Raw genomic sequence first — 14,410 nt, 5'->3', positions numbered from 1 at the left:
ACTAACAAGAAGCTTTTATCTCTTTTCAACAATTATGTATTTATGCTTCACAATATATTCAAATATATTATTGATTTTACTATATACTTTTCAAAGAAAGAAAACGAAAAGAATAGAAAATTCCTTTACTGGAATTAGTTTTTATAATGTGAATATTAAGCATCAGTAAGTAAGTTGTACACACAGAAACTCTTTAGGAATTAAAATTTTAGAACCCCAGTAAGTTGACGTCCACTTAAGTCGAAATTTTTTCATGTTTCCTTGGTTTGTTGAGTTATGGAGGTTCTGTTGTAGTTTGAATTAGCACATTTTATATTAATTTCTTTTCTCTATTCTATTTATTGCACTTAATTGCATTGCACTAGTGTACACTCCCAAAAGCAGTTGAGGAAAAGATGCAAGTTATGTTGGGGGGTTGGGAATCCGGACAAATATTGTTTTTTTCCCTTGCAAATACAAATTTAGTTTCTTATTCTCATTAAAAATATACAAAAATCCATTGAATATGAGAGATGCAATTTATTTCCTCATTTGCTATGAAGGGAGGGGGGAAGGTAATTTACTTTATTTAGAACATATTATTACTAAGCAATCAAGCTATTAACTTTTAAGGGGTGTTAACTATTTTCAAGAAATGAAAAGGATGAATTTGTTGCTGTACAGCAGTAACACTAAAATGAAAAACAGTTCCACTATACTTAAAATACCGCCAGCTCAGTTATTCCATCCGAGGACTGCAGTTTTGTACTTTTTAGCACTCATCAGCCCGGAATAGGAATCACATGAGCTGGAGGCGAAAAATCTCTTAAGGGAGCCAAGAGAGCCAAACAAACTGGTAGCTAATACAGAATTAGCAAGACAGGAGAATTAGGGCGGTAACTTACTACAAAATACAGTTCCACTATAGCAATTTTTCTCAAACATAAGGGTTTAGGTGGGAGGGGGGGGGGGATCCTGAAAGTGCTAGAAACTGCATGATTATAAATTGGTGTTAAGAGTTAATTTTTGTTTTCCGTTGTCTTATCTAAAATGCAGTAATCTGTATGCAGATATTATTGTCTGTAACTTTTAAATTTCATGATATCTTATTTTCAGAATGTCTATATTTTAAACAATTTTTAACTATTTCAAATTTAAAAAAAAGCTTAAATATTAAATTTATATGTCTGACTTCAATATTAAACACACTATATATATATATATATATATATATATATATATATATATATATATATATATATATATATATATATATATATATATATATATATATATATTTTTTAAATAATTGTTGGGAACTCTGTTTTCAAAGACATAGAAAAGCTTTTCTCTGATGCTTTCGTTTTTTCTGAAGAGGGGTGGGGGGCAGAATCCCTAAAAGACCCATAACTTTTTTCATAGGGGAAGTTAGGACTCATACTCATGATCATTTTTCATTGTTAAACATGATTTTTAAAACTGACTCTGATGTTAAAAATTTGACAATGGCTTTTTTCACCAAAAAAAAAAAAAAAATCAAAATTTTTCTTTTTCCAATTTTTTAAAAATTCTTAGTATAAACCAAGATTATTATAATATTTTTAGTAAAAATATTCAAAATCTTAGCATTTTTTATGAAAATTTCCAAAAAGGTAAGTTTATTAGTTGCTAAGAAACAATTTTTTCCCATTAAACAACAGTTCAGTTTGAATGTCTTAAAAATGACAAAAAATGCAAAATCAAAAAATTTGATAAGTCTATAATATCAAAATACATCGAGATTGAAAGAAAAAAAAACTAAGGGGTTGCTTTTTACGACAAAATAAGGAAGTATACCAAGTTTCATCAAAATCTGAGGTGGTACATGTTAAAATCCCATTTTTACAGTAGATTTGGGGTGGAACTACCCCATATTTTAAGTTATTTCAATTGAAAAAGAAGCTTAGATTTTTTTTTTACATTTGAGTCCAATGTTCAACACACTGTATATTTGAATTTTTGTCGTAATTGCTGACAATTCTGTTTTTAAGAATATGGAAGAGATTGTATGTATGATGTTTCCTGCTTTTTTTTTCAAAATGGGGGGGGGGGCAGAATCCCTCAAAGTCCCCTAATGTTTTTTATTGGATAAGTTAGAATACATATTCATGATCATTTTTTTAAAAAATTATGATTTTTAAAGCTGACCCTCTTGTTGAAATTCAGAATTATGTCAGCAACTTTTTTTGACAAAAAAAATTTAAAATTTCCCCTTTTCTAATTTTTTAAAAATTTCTTATGTAAACTAAAACTATTAAGATATTTTTTATCAACATGTTCAAAGTCTTTACATTTTATGCAAAAATTTTCAGAAAGATTATAGCATTACTTACCGAAAAACAATTTTTTTAATAAACAACATCTTCTCAGTTTGAGTGTCTCAAAAATGATAAAAAATGCAAAATCGCCGAATTTCAAAAGGCTATAAAATCAAAACGAATTGATATTGAAAGAAAAAAAAATAGGGGTTGCTTATAACTATAAAGGGATGAAGAATACCAAGTTTTATCAAATTCCGAGACGGTGGGTGTTAAAATCCCATTTTTGTGGTTGATTTGACGTGGAATGACCCCTATTCCTTTTTTTTTTTAATTTTCCCGGTGTACCACTATTGTTGCCGGAAAGCTATGTGTCTTAAACATTTGCTTTTCAGATTAAAAAAGAAAAATATGAAACGAAAATATGGTTAAACAAATTACAGCTTTTTAACAAAATATCTAATCTGCACCATTGAAACCTACCTCCACCGGTAAAAAATCAAACTCCACTGCACACACATACAGCATGGTGTGGAAATCTCTATACGATGTGAACTTCGACTTTAACAAATTCCAAATATGGGCCTTTAAAAAATCAATATTTTCAGTTTATTGAATCTGAACATAAATTGCATTTTAAATCTTTTAAACTGAAATCATAAATAATCAAAGTAAAACAATTTTGTAATGTAGAGAACATGGTAATGCAATATAATGAAAATATGCTACTCAAAACTAACATTTTAAATGCTGCAGGAATGCAGTTCTTAAACTATTGAAACTTCAGACAAGCATCAAACACAGACCCAAAAATGAAATCATAAGCCAGATGTTGTATCATTTTTAGTAATTAGAAGAGGTAAAGCAATTTCAACACCTATACTACACCTGTACTGCCGTAATAAGCACAAAAATCGTATCTGCATTTTTTTATCAAAATTGAGTTATGGTCACCAGGTGGTTCTTTGTCATATTTCACCTAAATACAACATTTTAAGGTAATTTGTCAATGGAAAATATTATTTTTTTTTTTTAAATTGCATCTGGATCAAATACATGGAGGCACACAACTTTAAACGGAATTTTCTCCTTCTGAACTCAACGGCAGATATGAATTTTGTACTTTAGCACGGAAGTATAGCAAAATTTGTGAAAGACATTTTTGTAGAAGACTTTTTTTCAACCCACAAATTTCATAAAAGATCCACTTTTGGGAATGCATAGATTCTCTTATGAGACTAAAAACTGAAACTCTTTTAAAGTAGATGAGCAATTCTCGATGAAAGTGTTATTTTGCATCCAAAATTTTCAACTTCTCACCAGGTGTGCAGTTTGGCCTCTTTTTGGAAGACAATATACAGTAGTAAATCTGAATAGCGGATAATCACGGGACCGGAAGTTTTGTCCGTTATTGGGAGGTGTTCGCTATTAGGAAGGATTACTTAAACAACTTTACTTTTTAAGCTTATGGTAATGAACTTAACAAGAACTACAATAATAATAAAAAGCGTACCATACCTATTGTGCTCTAATCATAAGTGCACATTATTTATTATTTTGCATATTACTTATTTTATTTTTAAGTGTAACTCATCACTTTGCCTTTCTTCTTGCATACAATTAAGGTAATGCACATCAGGTACAAACTAATTTAAATAACTGAAAGACTCATTTAAGATTTTCCCTCCTTTTTGCCATCGAAAGCCCATTTCTCAGTAGGAAAGTATTGAAATTGTGGCATGCATCCCTCTCAAAATTTCCTATCCTCAAAAAGAAAAAAAAAAGCCTTTTGCTGCATGTGCTTAGAAAAACCAATAGTTTTTCATGGAAAATTTTGTCAAAGCATTCAAAATGAAAAATTATTTGTTCCATTCAGAGTGTCTGCTATTCAGAGTGAATTATATGGAACAACCTATATTGAGACTGGGACTTACAAAAATGTCCCTAATAGGGAAGTATCAACCTATCAAATATTCCGATTTTAACTATTGCACAATGTTGACAGGCTTACAAAACACAAAAATTCACCATGGCCGGATTTTTAAAACCAACGATTGATTTTTTATGAATTTTTTAAAGAGCGATGCGCAAAAAAGAGGTGTGGCCTAAAACGTCAGCAGCTGACGTCATTTCCCTGTTCCGATCAGAGCTCCATTTCCATGCCGTGTTGCGCCTACCAGGAGGTGAATAGCACTGTCTTTTTCAGCCTTTTTAAAGCCTTTAACCAGCATTTTTTCCATCATGGAGCTAGGATTCACGAAAGGTCAATCCAATAACCTTCCTCAAGTAAAGTCATTCATGGTGTTTGACTTTTTTCGAAAGGACGAGAGATTTAATGTCCTAGAAGTACGGGGAGTGAAACAACAAAGTTTCACCATTGTTATTCTTTAAAATTGTACGTACATATCCGTCTATGTTTGCAGTTCATATTATTCGCATTAGTTTCCCTTATCAAGATTGATCATTTCCATTTGTGTGTCGATGGTTTTTTTATCTGAATATATAAATTACAATGTAAGAGCGCTATTCCAGTTCTTACTTGGCGGCTTTTAATGAGGCGCGCATTTTGTAACAACCCTACTGCAAGTGATTCCAGTACTAAGTTTTAGAGCAGTTTTTGCATGAAAATTTTTCGCTTTGTTGGCAATAAAAGTTGATCTGCTTTTTTTTTGTGGAAAATTGTTTTAAATCCATTAATACATGTTAATTATCCTTGAGTTTTTGTGCAACTTGGCAAAAAAAGGAAAAAAATATTTTTTTTGCTCTTTTGATAAAAATAATAAATTTGAAAATGGTGTTCATTTCATAAAATAAGTACCTTTTTGCAGGTGAGAAAGGTCTTGTATATATAGAAACGCTTCTGGTGATAAACTGAAAATGTATTTTTAAATTATTAATTTGTAATAGTTAAAATTTGAAGATAGTTTGAATGTTAAAAGGAAGTATTAATAGTTTTTGCATTGTTAGTAAAATGGAAATAGTAATGCATCTATTACTTTCTATTTAAGTTTATTGTGCAGGGTTTAAATTCCTTTGTTTACTTGCATTTTTTTAAAAATATCTCATATGCTTATTAAACATTTTTTTATGAACAGTTGTGAACATATATTTCAAACTGTATTTCTCACTTGACATATGTTTTAATTAAAATAAAGTGCAAATTTTCATTTTCAAATTTTAATTAATAAACACACTTGAAAACACTTCTTTCGAAGATCCTGCTGAAACAGAACAATAACAAATCGCTTGTGAGGAGTTTTTTTAGATGTAGATACGCATCCAGGAACGAAGCAATACTTGTAATTGATTCTACTAGCCATGACAAAGAAAATCAAATTAAAAACAATCGCAGAAGGCATTAAACCCTACAGACAGCAAAGGATTTTCACTAGCCTTTTATGGGCGCTGCTGTTAGAAGGCTCTTGTTTTCCCGCGCCTTCCCCCAAAGATCGCCAAGCACTTCTTTGTCCCAGCCAACCCAGCCGCCTCGCAGCGCGGCAGTGACGTCAGTCAACGGACTTACAAGCAAATGACGTCACTCGCACGTGAACTTTAAAAAATTATTTAAAAAAAAGTATTAGTCGTATCGTAAAAATTTTTTCGCAGATGATGTTCATGTATGTTACTCTATCATATAAAAATAAAATTAGAAAATCGAATACTTCCCTATTAGAGGTGTCTGCCATGCGGGAGTGTCCGTCAAAGGTAAGTGTTTTTGTAAAACTGGAAAAGTTCACTAAATATCTTCATTTATTTTAGAGAAATTGAGGGTTAAATTTGTAAATTTGACAAAAATTGTCATTAGGCAATTCTTTAACTAGTGTTCTTTAATTTTTATTCATGAATCAATTCAATTGTATAATTAATATGTACTTCATTAATTTCATCATCCAAAATCAAAATAAATACACTAAAAATGCTTAAGTAATGAATTTTTTTAATAATCATCAATAAATTTTTCTAATGAGTTTCAGTTCAACTTATCTAATAAAATATCAATAGCTCAAAAAATTACCTTAAAAAGAAATCAAGCATCTAAAATATTAGAAATAATACTTAGTATTTTTTCTTTCTCAGTCTATAGTTCTAATCACGTGTTTATAATTTTTGCGTAGGATGGTTATGACATTTTGACGTATTTCACGTGAGAAGAGAAACATTATGCTACTGAAATCAATGAGGGTCAATTGACGTCCCCTGATTGCCTAAATGATGAGCCTAACATATGAGTAAAAAATGTAGCTGAATTACTTGAGTAAAACTTAAACAACATTACAGGGTTGCTTTATCAAACAATACACATGCAATTATATAAATTACTTTACATCATCTTCCACTTGTAAAACAGTTGATAAGAATAATTTAACCAGAATACAGCCAATCAGCAGTGAAACAGCTTGAAAAACCTGAAATAATAATTAAAAAAAAAATTTTTAGCTTAATTTTTTAAAATTAATTTTTATTGAAACAGGGAGAAATAGAGAAAATATTTCACAAAGACTCAAAATATGACCAAGTAACAATTTCAAAATATGACTTTACTTGAACTAATTTGTCTGATGAAAATCATAATGTGTATTTACGGTGGTGTAAATAGCATGGGTGACACCCGGGGCAGTAATTTGTGGTGTCACTCCCCCCTCCTTCCCTCCCCCCACCACAAATGCAAAAAAATAAATAAATAAATAATAACATTTTATGAAAACATGAAATTCATACAATTTTCAGAAACAATTACAATTGTGTTGTAACGAAATTTCAAGTGGGCTAAAGTACAAAAGACAAATAAAAATTATAAAGGCTTTTGCTTGACTTAAACCTAAATGTACAGGCCATCAAGAGGTTAAAAAGTAAAGGGGTGTATGAAATTGATGGCCCTTAATTATTTTAAACGTATCTCAAACACAGGGAAAGATTCTGGGGTTCAGTTTTTTGGGATGAGAGGAAGTCACTACTAGATCTAAGTATTGACAATATGAAACTAATCCTGAGCATAGTATTCGCTCCATGATGGGGGTGGGAAAGAGGGGGATGGGGGGGGGGATTTCCTCTCACTTTTAAATTTTAGCTGCTTGGTCAAACGATCATAGTTGTTTTGGTTGCTTCTTATGCAACTAAGTTTTTAATGAAACCAGTTTCATTAGAAATTTTCAAATTTTTATAAAATGTAGTTGAACTCCACTGAATCAAATGTAAAAAGAATACATCAAAATATACCAATATAATATCACTAAAGTGGGACATACTTTTCAGGTTTTTTTTTTTTTTTTTTTTTCAAATTAAAGTTTATGAAACGAATGTAAAAACTTAGAATATATACAGGTCAATCAGATAATATTTGTTCAAATTGCAAATGCAATATTAATTTAAAAACATTTTTGGGATTTTTGGAGAGCACAAAGCCCCAGCAATAATCTTCATGAATACATTCTTTCATGATTCTATTTCCTACTAAACTGAAAAATGCTGCGTCTGCAATGGCAATTGCAACAAAATATGAAAAAAAAAAAGATGAACCTCACATGAGCAGATATGCACCTGTTTAATTGGAGGATGTTGTGCTTATCTTACATTACTGTTTTGTCAGATCAGAGTTCTGCCAAAAGCCAATCCTAATCAAACTAATCGAGATGAATATATAGTAGCTACAAAGCATGACTGTTCTTTTAACATAATACAAGAATGAAAATTCTTATTAACTTGCTCATGGAAATTACTGAATAAACTTTATTCTAGCAAAAAAAAATCATCATACGTGCCATAACTCCTAAATCAGCCAAAATCTTCTGCATGAGCTATTGAAAATCTGCAAAATTTAGAGGCTGCTGTTTCCAATCCAGTGAAAAAGACACCCCACGTAAATGAAAGAATGTTAATGATTTCCCTGATTTATTCATTATTGCCCCTGAATGACAATTGCCAGATCCATATTCAGAAGCGAAAGAAAAAAAACTTCTTTTTTGTACCTTTGACCAGCTCTAAGCCAATATTCTTGAAAGCATTCCATTTACTAACAAGTTTTTCCAAGGCAGTATTTTCTAAGTCGTTAAATTTCTTATTCATTTTCAGAAAGTACAAAAAACCCAAACTTTAAGATTATTGCTGCCTAAGGCGGGTTGGTGTACACCTTTGTTCCATAACTTAAAGCTTAAATAAGTTAGAGCTTAAATAAGACAGCTTAAGTTAGTGAAAGAATTTAAATTGATGTTTTTGAGATGTAAACAACATTCCTTCAAAAGAAAAGATGAAAAAAATCATCACATCAAAAAACGCGTCTTACTTATTCCACTTTCGTTCAACAGTCAGTATAGGCAAGCTTTGCAGCAGAACTCCAATTACCTGAACTCTGACTATCTGGATCACTGATTATATGAAAATTCACTTTCAGAACTTCAGGGAAAAAAAAACAAGAAAAGGGAACCAACCAATAATTTTTGTTTTGTAAATAAAAAATAAACTAGTTTGCTTATTTGGTAATTAATATATGTACTGTTATGAAAGAGTACGATTTCTAGTGGTGTTATGACGCCAAACACAGATCCAAGATGAACACAATCTATAAATGATTCCAACTAGAGAAAGTGAGATTTGAAAAAAAATTCGATCAATCCTTTTATATTTGGCAAAAATACTGTAAAAAGAATTAAGTGTGAAAATTAGTTAAGAATTATTTTTGAAGAAATTGCTAAAAAAATCAAAGTGAAGTTGAGTTTGCACAACAGTGAATGGAATTAGCAGTTGAAATTTTATGCCCCCTTCTCCCAAAGCGCTTGTTTTCAAAAGTTAGCGTATCTGAGGTTAATGTGCTAGAAGAATCTAAGCGTGATATTGAAAACACACTGAAAGACCAAGATTCAAAGTTTGCTTTTCCATTTTAATTAAAAGCTTTATAAAAATAGTTTTTTAGCCTCCCATTTTCAGAATACAAATAGAAATTAATTAAAATACACCATTTCCTCAGAAAATGTGCAATAATCCAAACTTTCGATCATCCGAATAAGGAACAGCTCTGATTGATTCAGACAACTAGAGTTAGTTCTATTGGACTTAATACTTTTGCCCTAAACAGTCTTCCAGATAGCCAACTTTTTTCAGTATCTGCTCAATCCACTTTGGCTTGAATCACAGGAAAGAATTTTTGGCAAAATGCCAGCAGCACTCCGATGTCGGAGTGCATGAAACATCATTGAGAATTTACATTTTAATTAATACCTCAACTAAAGTCATGGACTAATGAGGTTTTCTGGAAAATTATGAATCTTTAAGTAACTGGATCAAGTCTTGCCTTGATTGAGTGACATACAGTCAGGTTTTAATATAGTAGCTTACATAGTTAAACTAGTTTTCAAAGGTATATTTTGAGTAAAAGTTCAAGCTTAAATTAACTAATAAATATGTATATGCATTGTACTGTGAAACAACAAAATGAAATTACCATTTTCATTAAAGGAAGCTTTATGCTTGAAAATATTTTTTCTATGAAGACCAGAAACTGAAAAATGAAAGAATAAAGAAAAATTAAAATTAAGTAAAAGATCACTAAAAATATTGACTTTCATTTTTGCTGAACTTCAGTGATTTAACTACAGATAAATTCAGATACTTACAAGACACACAATCAATGTTGAAGTGTATAAGGAAGAAATCAGCATCTTATTTCCAAAAAGGAAAACAATTGAAACTGCAAGGCTAATCTGAAAATGTAAACATAAATATAATACATTATTAAAAAGTGAAAGAAAATTATTTTGAAAATGAATTTAAGATGAGTTGAGACTGAAAGGAAAAGAAAAGGATTTTAAGAAGATTGAAAACACACTGAAATAAAGTAAAGTAAGAAATAACTACGTCAAAAAGCACAAATTGTAGATTACTGCAGACATGTGTTTTGGCGTTACAAGGAACGCCTCTTTTAATGCCAAACAGGGCCGGATTTAGGTGAGGGCAGGCGGGGCTACTGCCCCGGGGCCTCCACAACAAAGGGGCCCCACAGTAAAGTTTTTACAAAATATCCTAAATAAAAAAAATAAATAGGTGTAACTTCAGGATGCATTTACTATTAAAGTGCTGATCGAAAATATCGGATATGTACATATATATCAAAATATTCAGATATATATCAAAGTATCAGATATTTTCGAAAATATGATGATCTTTTCGAATCCTGATTAGGGGCCTCCACTCCTTCGTTGCCCCGGGGCCTCCACACTTCCAATTCCGGCCCTGATGCCAAAGAAATGCTTCTCATCCATAAGCTCATTTTTTTGGCATTGAAAAAGGTATTCCTTGTAACACCAAAACACGTGTCTGCAGTAATCTACAATTTGTGCTTTTTGAAGTTGTTATTTCTTAATTTACTTTTCAGCACAAAGGTAAATATTTATCTTACAATAAAGGATTTTTTTTTTTTTGAGAGTAAATGAATTTTAATTCAATTTGATAGACCTCGTAAATGTGTCTAGGAGTAACAATTAGAGGATCATATTTTAAGAATAATCAATAAAGATTTAACAAACCAACATTTTACAAACATTAGCTAAATAAATTTAAGCATAAAAATTTTGTTGAATATGCTACTTGAGTAGAACAGCAGAAAAATAAGCCAGTAAGATGTCCAGAATCACAACAGAAGCAAAGTTCAAAAGAGTTCATAGGTGTGGCAAAAATTCTACTTGGTCTAGATGTTTCTACGTTGTAAAATGTCATCAAAAGCAGGGGTGCCCACCACCCCTAAGAATAAGGGCGCACCCTTCCTAAAACAACGAAACCCCCCCCCCCCTCCCCAAAAAAAAGAGGAAAATATGCCTTAAAACACTCCCCTAAAAATTTAAATGGCGCAGTCTGTGCCCTGACCCCCCTCCCCCTAGGTGGGCAGTGCGCACCCCTGTCAAAAGGAAACTTGCTGAGAACTGGAAATGCATCATGCACACAGAATCCACCTTCAGCAGATCATCATAGCAGGAGAGCTGGCCAGCTCATCCTTTCAACAATCAGTAAATTCATGTATTCATACCACCACTCGAGCAAGGACAATTGCACTTAATCTAACTTATGCTCTTTTACACTAATGCAGGAGGGATTATGGAGCAATCAATCACAATATAAAAGTTCTTCAACAGAGAAGTATAATGCTCATGAGCAGAATCCCCAACCCAATTCCTGAAAGTGGCAAATATTTGCTGCAATCAGCAACCCTCTTTGCTTATTTCAGATATCACTTTGCTCTGAATGCAGCATAGCAACCAAAATTTAAGAATCAATAACACTAAGAAAGGCAACATTTTACACTTTAAAACTAAGAATTTTAGTACAGTCCAACCCTGATTTAGTGCCCACCCTTTAAAGCACCGATCCCGTAATACCACCATAATTGTATCTAACCAAATCTTCCATGTAGGAACTTTAAAGTAATCTGTCTGTTGAGGCACCAACTTGTTATGCAGACCAATTCCGTGTTCCAAAAAAATACTTTTGCAAAATTTGACTGATTTTTACACTAAGCTGACCATTATTTAAATATGAATTCTGCTGCTATTGTCTTCAGTATCTATAGTGTAATAAGCAGTCCCAATTATTCAAAAGTAGAGTACTCCAAAAGGTTTCCAGGCAAAAATGCTCTGTAGAGAGTTCGTTTGCAATAAACTTGTGTTCTGTTCTACCAGGGCCTTTTACAAGGGGGCAGGGGGATTCTTAGGGTTCAATTCCTCCCCCTCCCCGAAAAGTTTGGTTTGACATTTAAATGTTTGTTGATATTTAAAAATTACCAAAAAATGTTGTTCCAAAACTCAAATGTCTTTTATATGTATATTCATTGCATAAAAGGCTTTCACAATAGCTAACCTTACGACTTGAACATTAGCAAATAGCGCAAAGCTCCGCATGAAAGTTTTTGAACCCTCCCCCAAATCATTTTCTGGTTACGGTCTGGTCTACTGTACCGATAAACACTATCAGCAGTTGAACAGGAAAGTGGGTCTATTTACTTGTTAACATGCAACTGCATTTTTTACACCAGGGTCTAAATTTAACACAACTTTTACAATGCTTTTAGCTAAATGGGTTCATGAGATGAATTTACACCAGAAACTTGACAATAGCTGGAGATATGGGGATATTTAGTTGAAGGAGAAAAACAGAGAATGCTAAGTAATGTAGAAATGAGAGATTCAGAATAACATTGACAAATACATTGTTTTTCAAAATCTTCCACAGCAAATGAATATATTGATGCAGAAAAATCAGTTTCAACTTTTGAAGATATGATTTTCGAGGAAATTATTAAGCTAGCAATTCCTTATTCAAATTTTGATTCATCTGAAAGAGAACTTAAGAATGTAGAGGAGAATATAACGTTAGAAAATGTAAAAGAAATGATGCATTTAGAAACTAGCAAATTTCTTAGAGAAATATGCGACAGATAGAAAAATGCTGGTATTAGAAAAGAACAGAGCTATTTTGAGCAAAAAAAAAAAGTAAAATTTAAAAATATTTTGGACCAGAAAATAAGTAGTTAAGATAAAATAATTAATGCTGGCGCTCTAAAATCTATTAATTTTTTACCTTTCAAACTTAAAGAGGTAAGAACATGCTTTAATTTGATCACATTTCTTAATATTATTTGTAATCTTATAGTACAGTAAAATTAGGCCAAAAAATGGCCAAACCCAAATATCCAAAACGAAAAAAAAAAAGGTGAAACCTGTTGCAAATTACTTTTAACCCTTCCAGCAAGAAGAGGTAAAAAGTCCCAGCACTAAGCGCGTAGGGTTTAGGGGGGGGGAGGAGGGGGGACGAACATTGCCTCATATGTAATAGATGGAAGATACCAGCTCGATCATATTCTTTGGTAATGATCTGCAAGCTTCAAGGAAATATGCCAGCAATGCAGTGTATAGGTCACTTGTAAGTATGGGAAAGCTAGTGTCATTTTTGATGGGTACATAGAAAGCACCACAGAAATATAATCTGCGTCCTATTACAACAGCCAAGCCTTCTGCTCTAGAAGACTTTCTGTGCCTCAAATCTTGTGCTTCCTCTGAGGGGTTCATTGGATATAGTGAATGTTTGAAAAGTCTGAAAGTAGACTGAAGTGCTCAATTATATGCACAAACTATGTTAGACATAGCTGCAACAATAACGATTTTACTGAGGATCAATATTCCAAAAAAGATCTTGATACTGAAGACTTTTTGTTACAAGCTTAAAAGAAATCATTTGAAAGCAAAAAACAGTTCAGTGTAATTTTTTTGACCATTTAATCAAATGTGTGCCGTCAGAGGGGGGGGGATCTTTTAGTATATAATTTCGTTTTGGGAGGTGAGCTACTGTTCTTATAGGGTGGACAGTTCTGATTTAATGCATTTTAGATTTGCATGAAATAATACTGCTACTTGAAATGGAAGGGGGGGGGAGGGATTGAGGTATTATTTTATTTGGCAGAGGGTACTGTAGCTTTGGGAGGAAGTGCACCATCGCACTTGGAGGATGGACATACTTGATTTCTAACTTTAACTTTGCAAAAAATAATATTTTCATAAGAAATTGTTGGGGAATGTGTCTTTACCTTAAGTTCATAGAACTAAATAAAAGGTTTACAGAACCCCAACATCAAAAAGCCGTGCAGTCTGCCAGTAAGAAATAAAACATACTCAAAATAATTTAAATAAATAACATTTATTCAAAAATATCACAGTATACAACAGGAAAAATGTTTTGTTAAATACCAAAATTAATTTAGATTGTAAACCCCCAATTATCACAGAAATTTCAGAGTTAAATTGTTAAACAAACATATTTAGAAAAACGCAAAATATTTTAGAAAAATTGTAAAATGTCACCTTCCTGCGCTAAATGCGCATGTTTACATTGCTGAAGAATTTTGAGCAAAGCGTAACAGAATTGTAGATTCATCAAACTGTTCCATCATTCACCGGCCTTGCTTGGTTCGAGAAGAACTTTCTCATATACCGGAACACCAACTTGTGCACACACTGGAATATCACCGGAAACTTCTGGAAATTTAGTAGACACATCCAGGAAATCCAATCAGGAAGGTCACTCTGTAGGACATCGATGATCTCAAACTGAAGACAGTTCCATTCAACCATAAGAGCACCGGTAAGTCGATCCAGGTA

General features: G+C 32.1%; 1 protein-coding gene across 1 annotated transcript in view; it reads right to left on the bottom strand.

The window, feature by feature from the left end:
- The window catches only part of LOC129226910 (probable C-mannosyltransferase DPY19L1), a 126,347-nt gene that overhangs the window by 41,169 nt on the left and 70,768 nt on the right, over window positions 1-14,410 (bottom strand). The window contains exons 11-13 of the mRNA XM_054861540.1: window positions 9,884-9,970; window positions 6,602-6,682; window positions 2,760-2,861 (exon numbers count right to left, since the gene is read on the bottom strand). Coding sequence (XP_054717515.1) covers window positions 2,760-2,861; window positions 6,602-6,682; window positions 9,884-9,970 — 270 coding nt within the window. The remainder of the gene's footprint in view (window positions 1-2,759; window positions 2,862-6,601; window positions 6,683-9,883; window positions 9,971-14,410) is intronic.

This window comes from Uloborus diversus, chromosome 7 (assembly GCF_026930045.1).
Source record: "Uloborus diversus isolate 005 chromosome 7, Udiv.v.3.1, whole genome shotgun sequence".
Taxonomy (NCBI): domain Eukaryota; kingdom Metazoa; phylum Arthropoda; class Arachnida; order Araneae; family Uloboridae; genus Uloborus; species Uloborus diversus.
The sequence above is the reverse complement of the archived record's forward strand: the minus strand, read 5'-3'. Positions and strand labels throughout refer to the sequence as shown.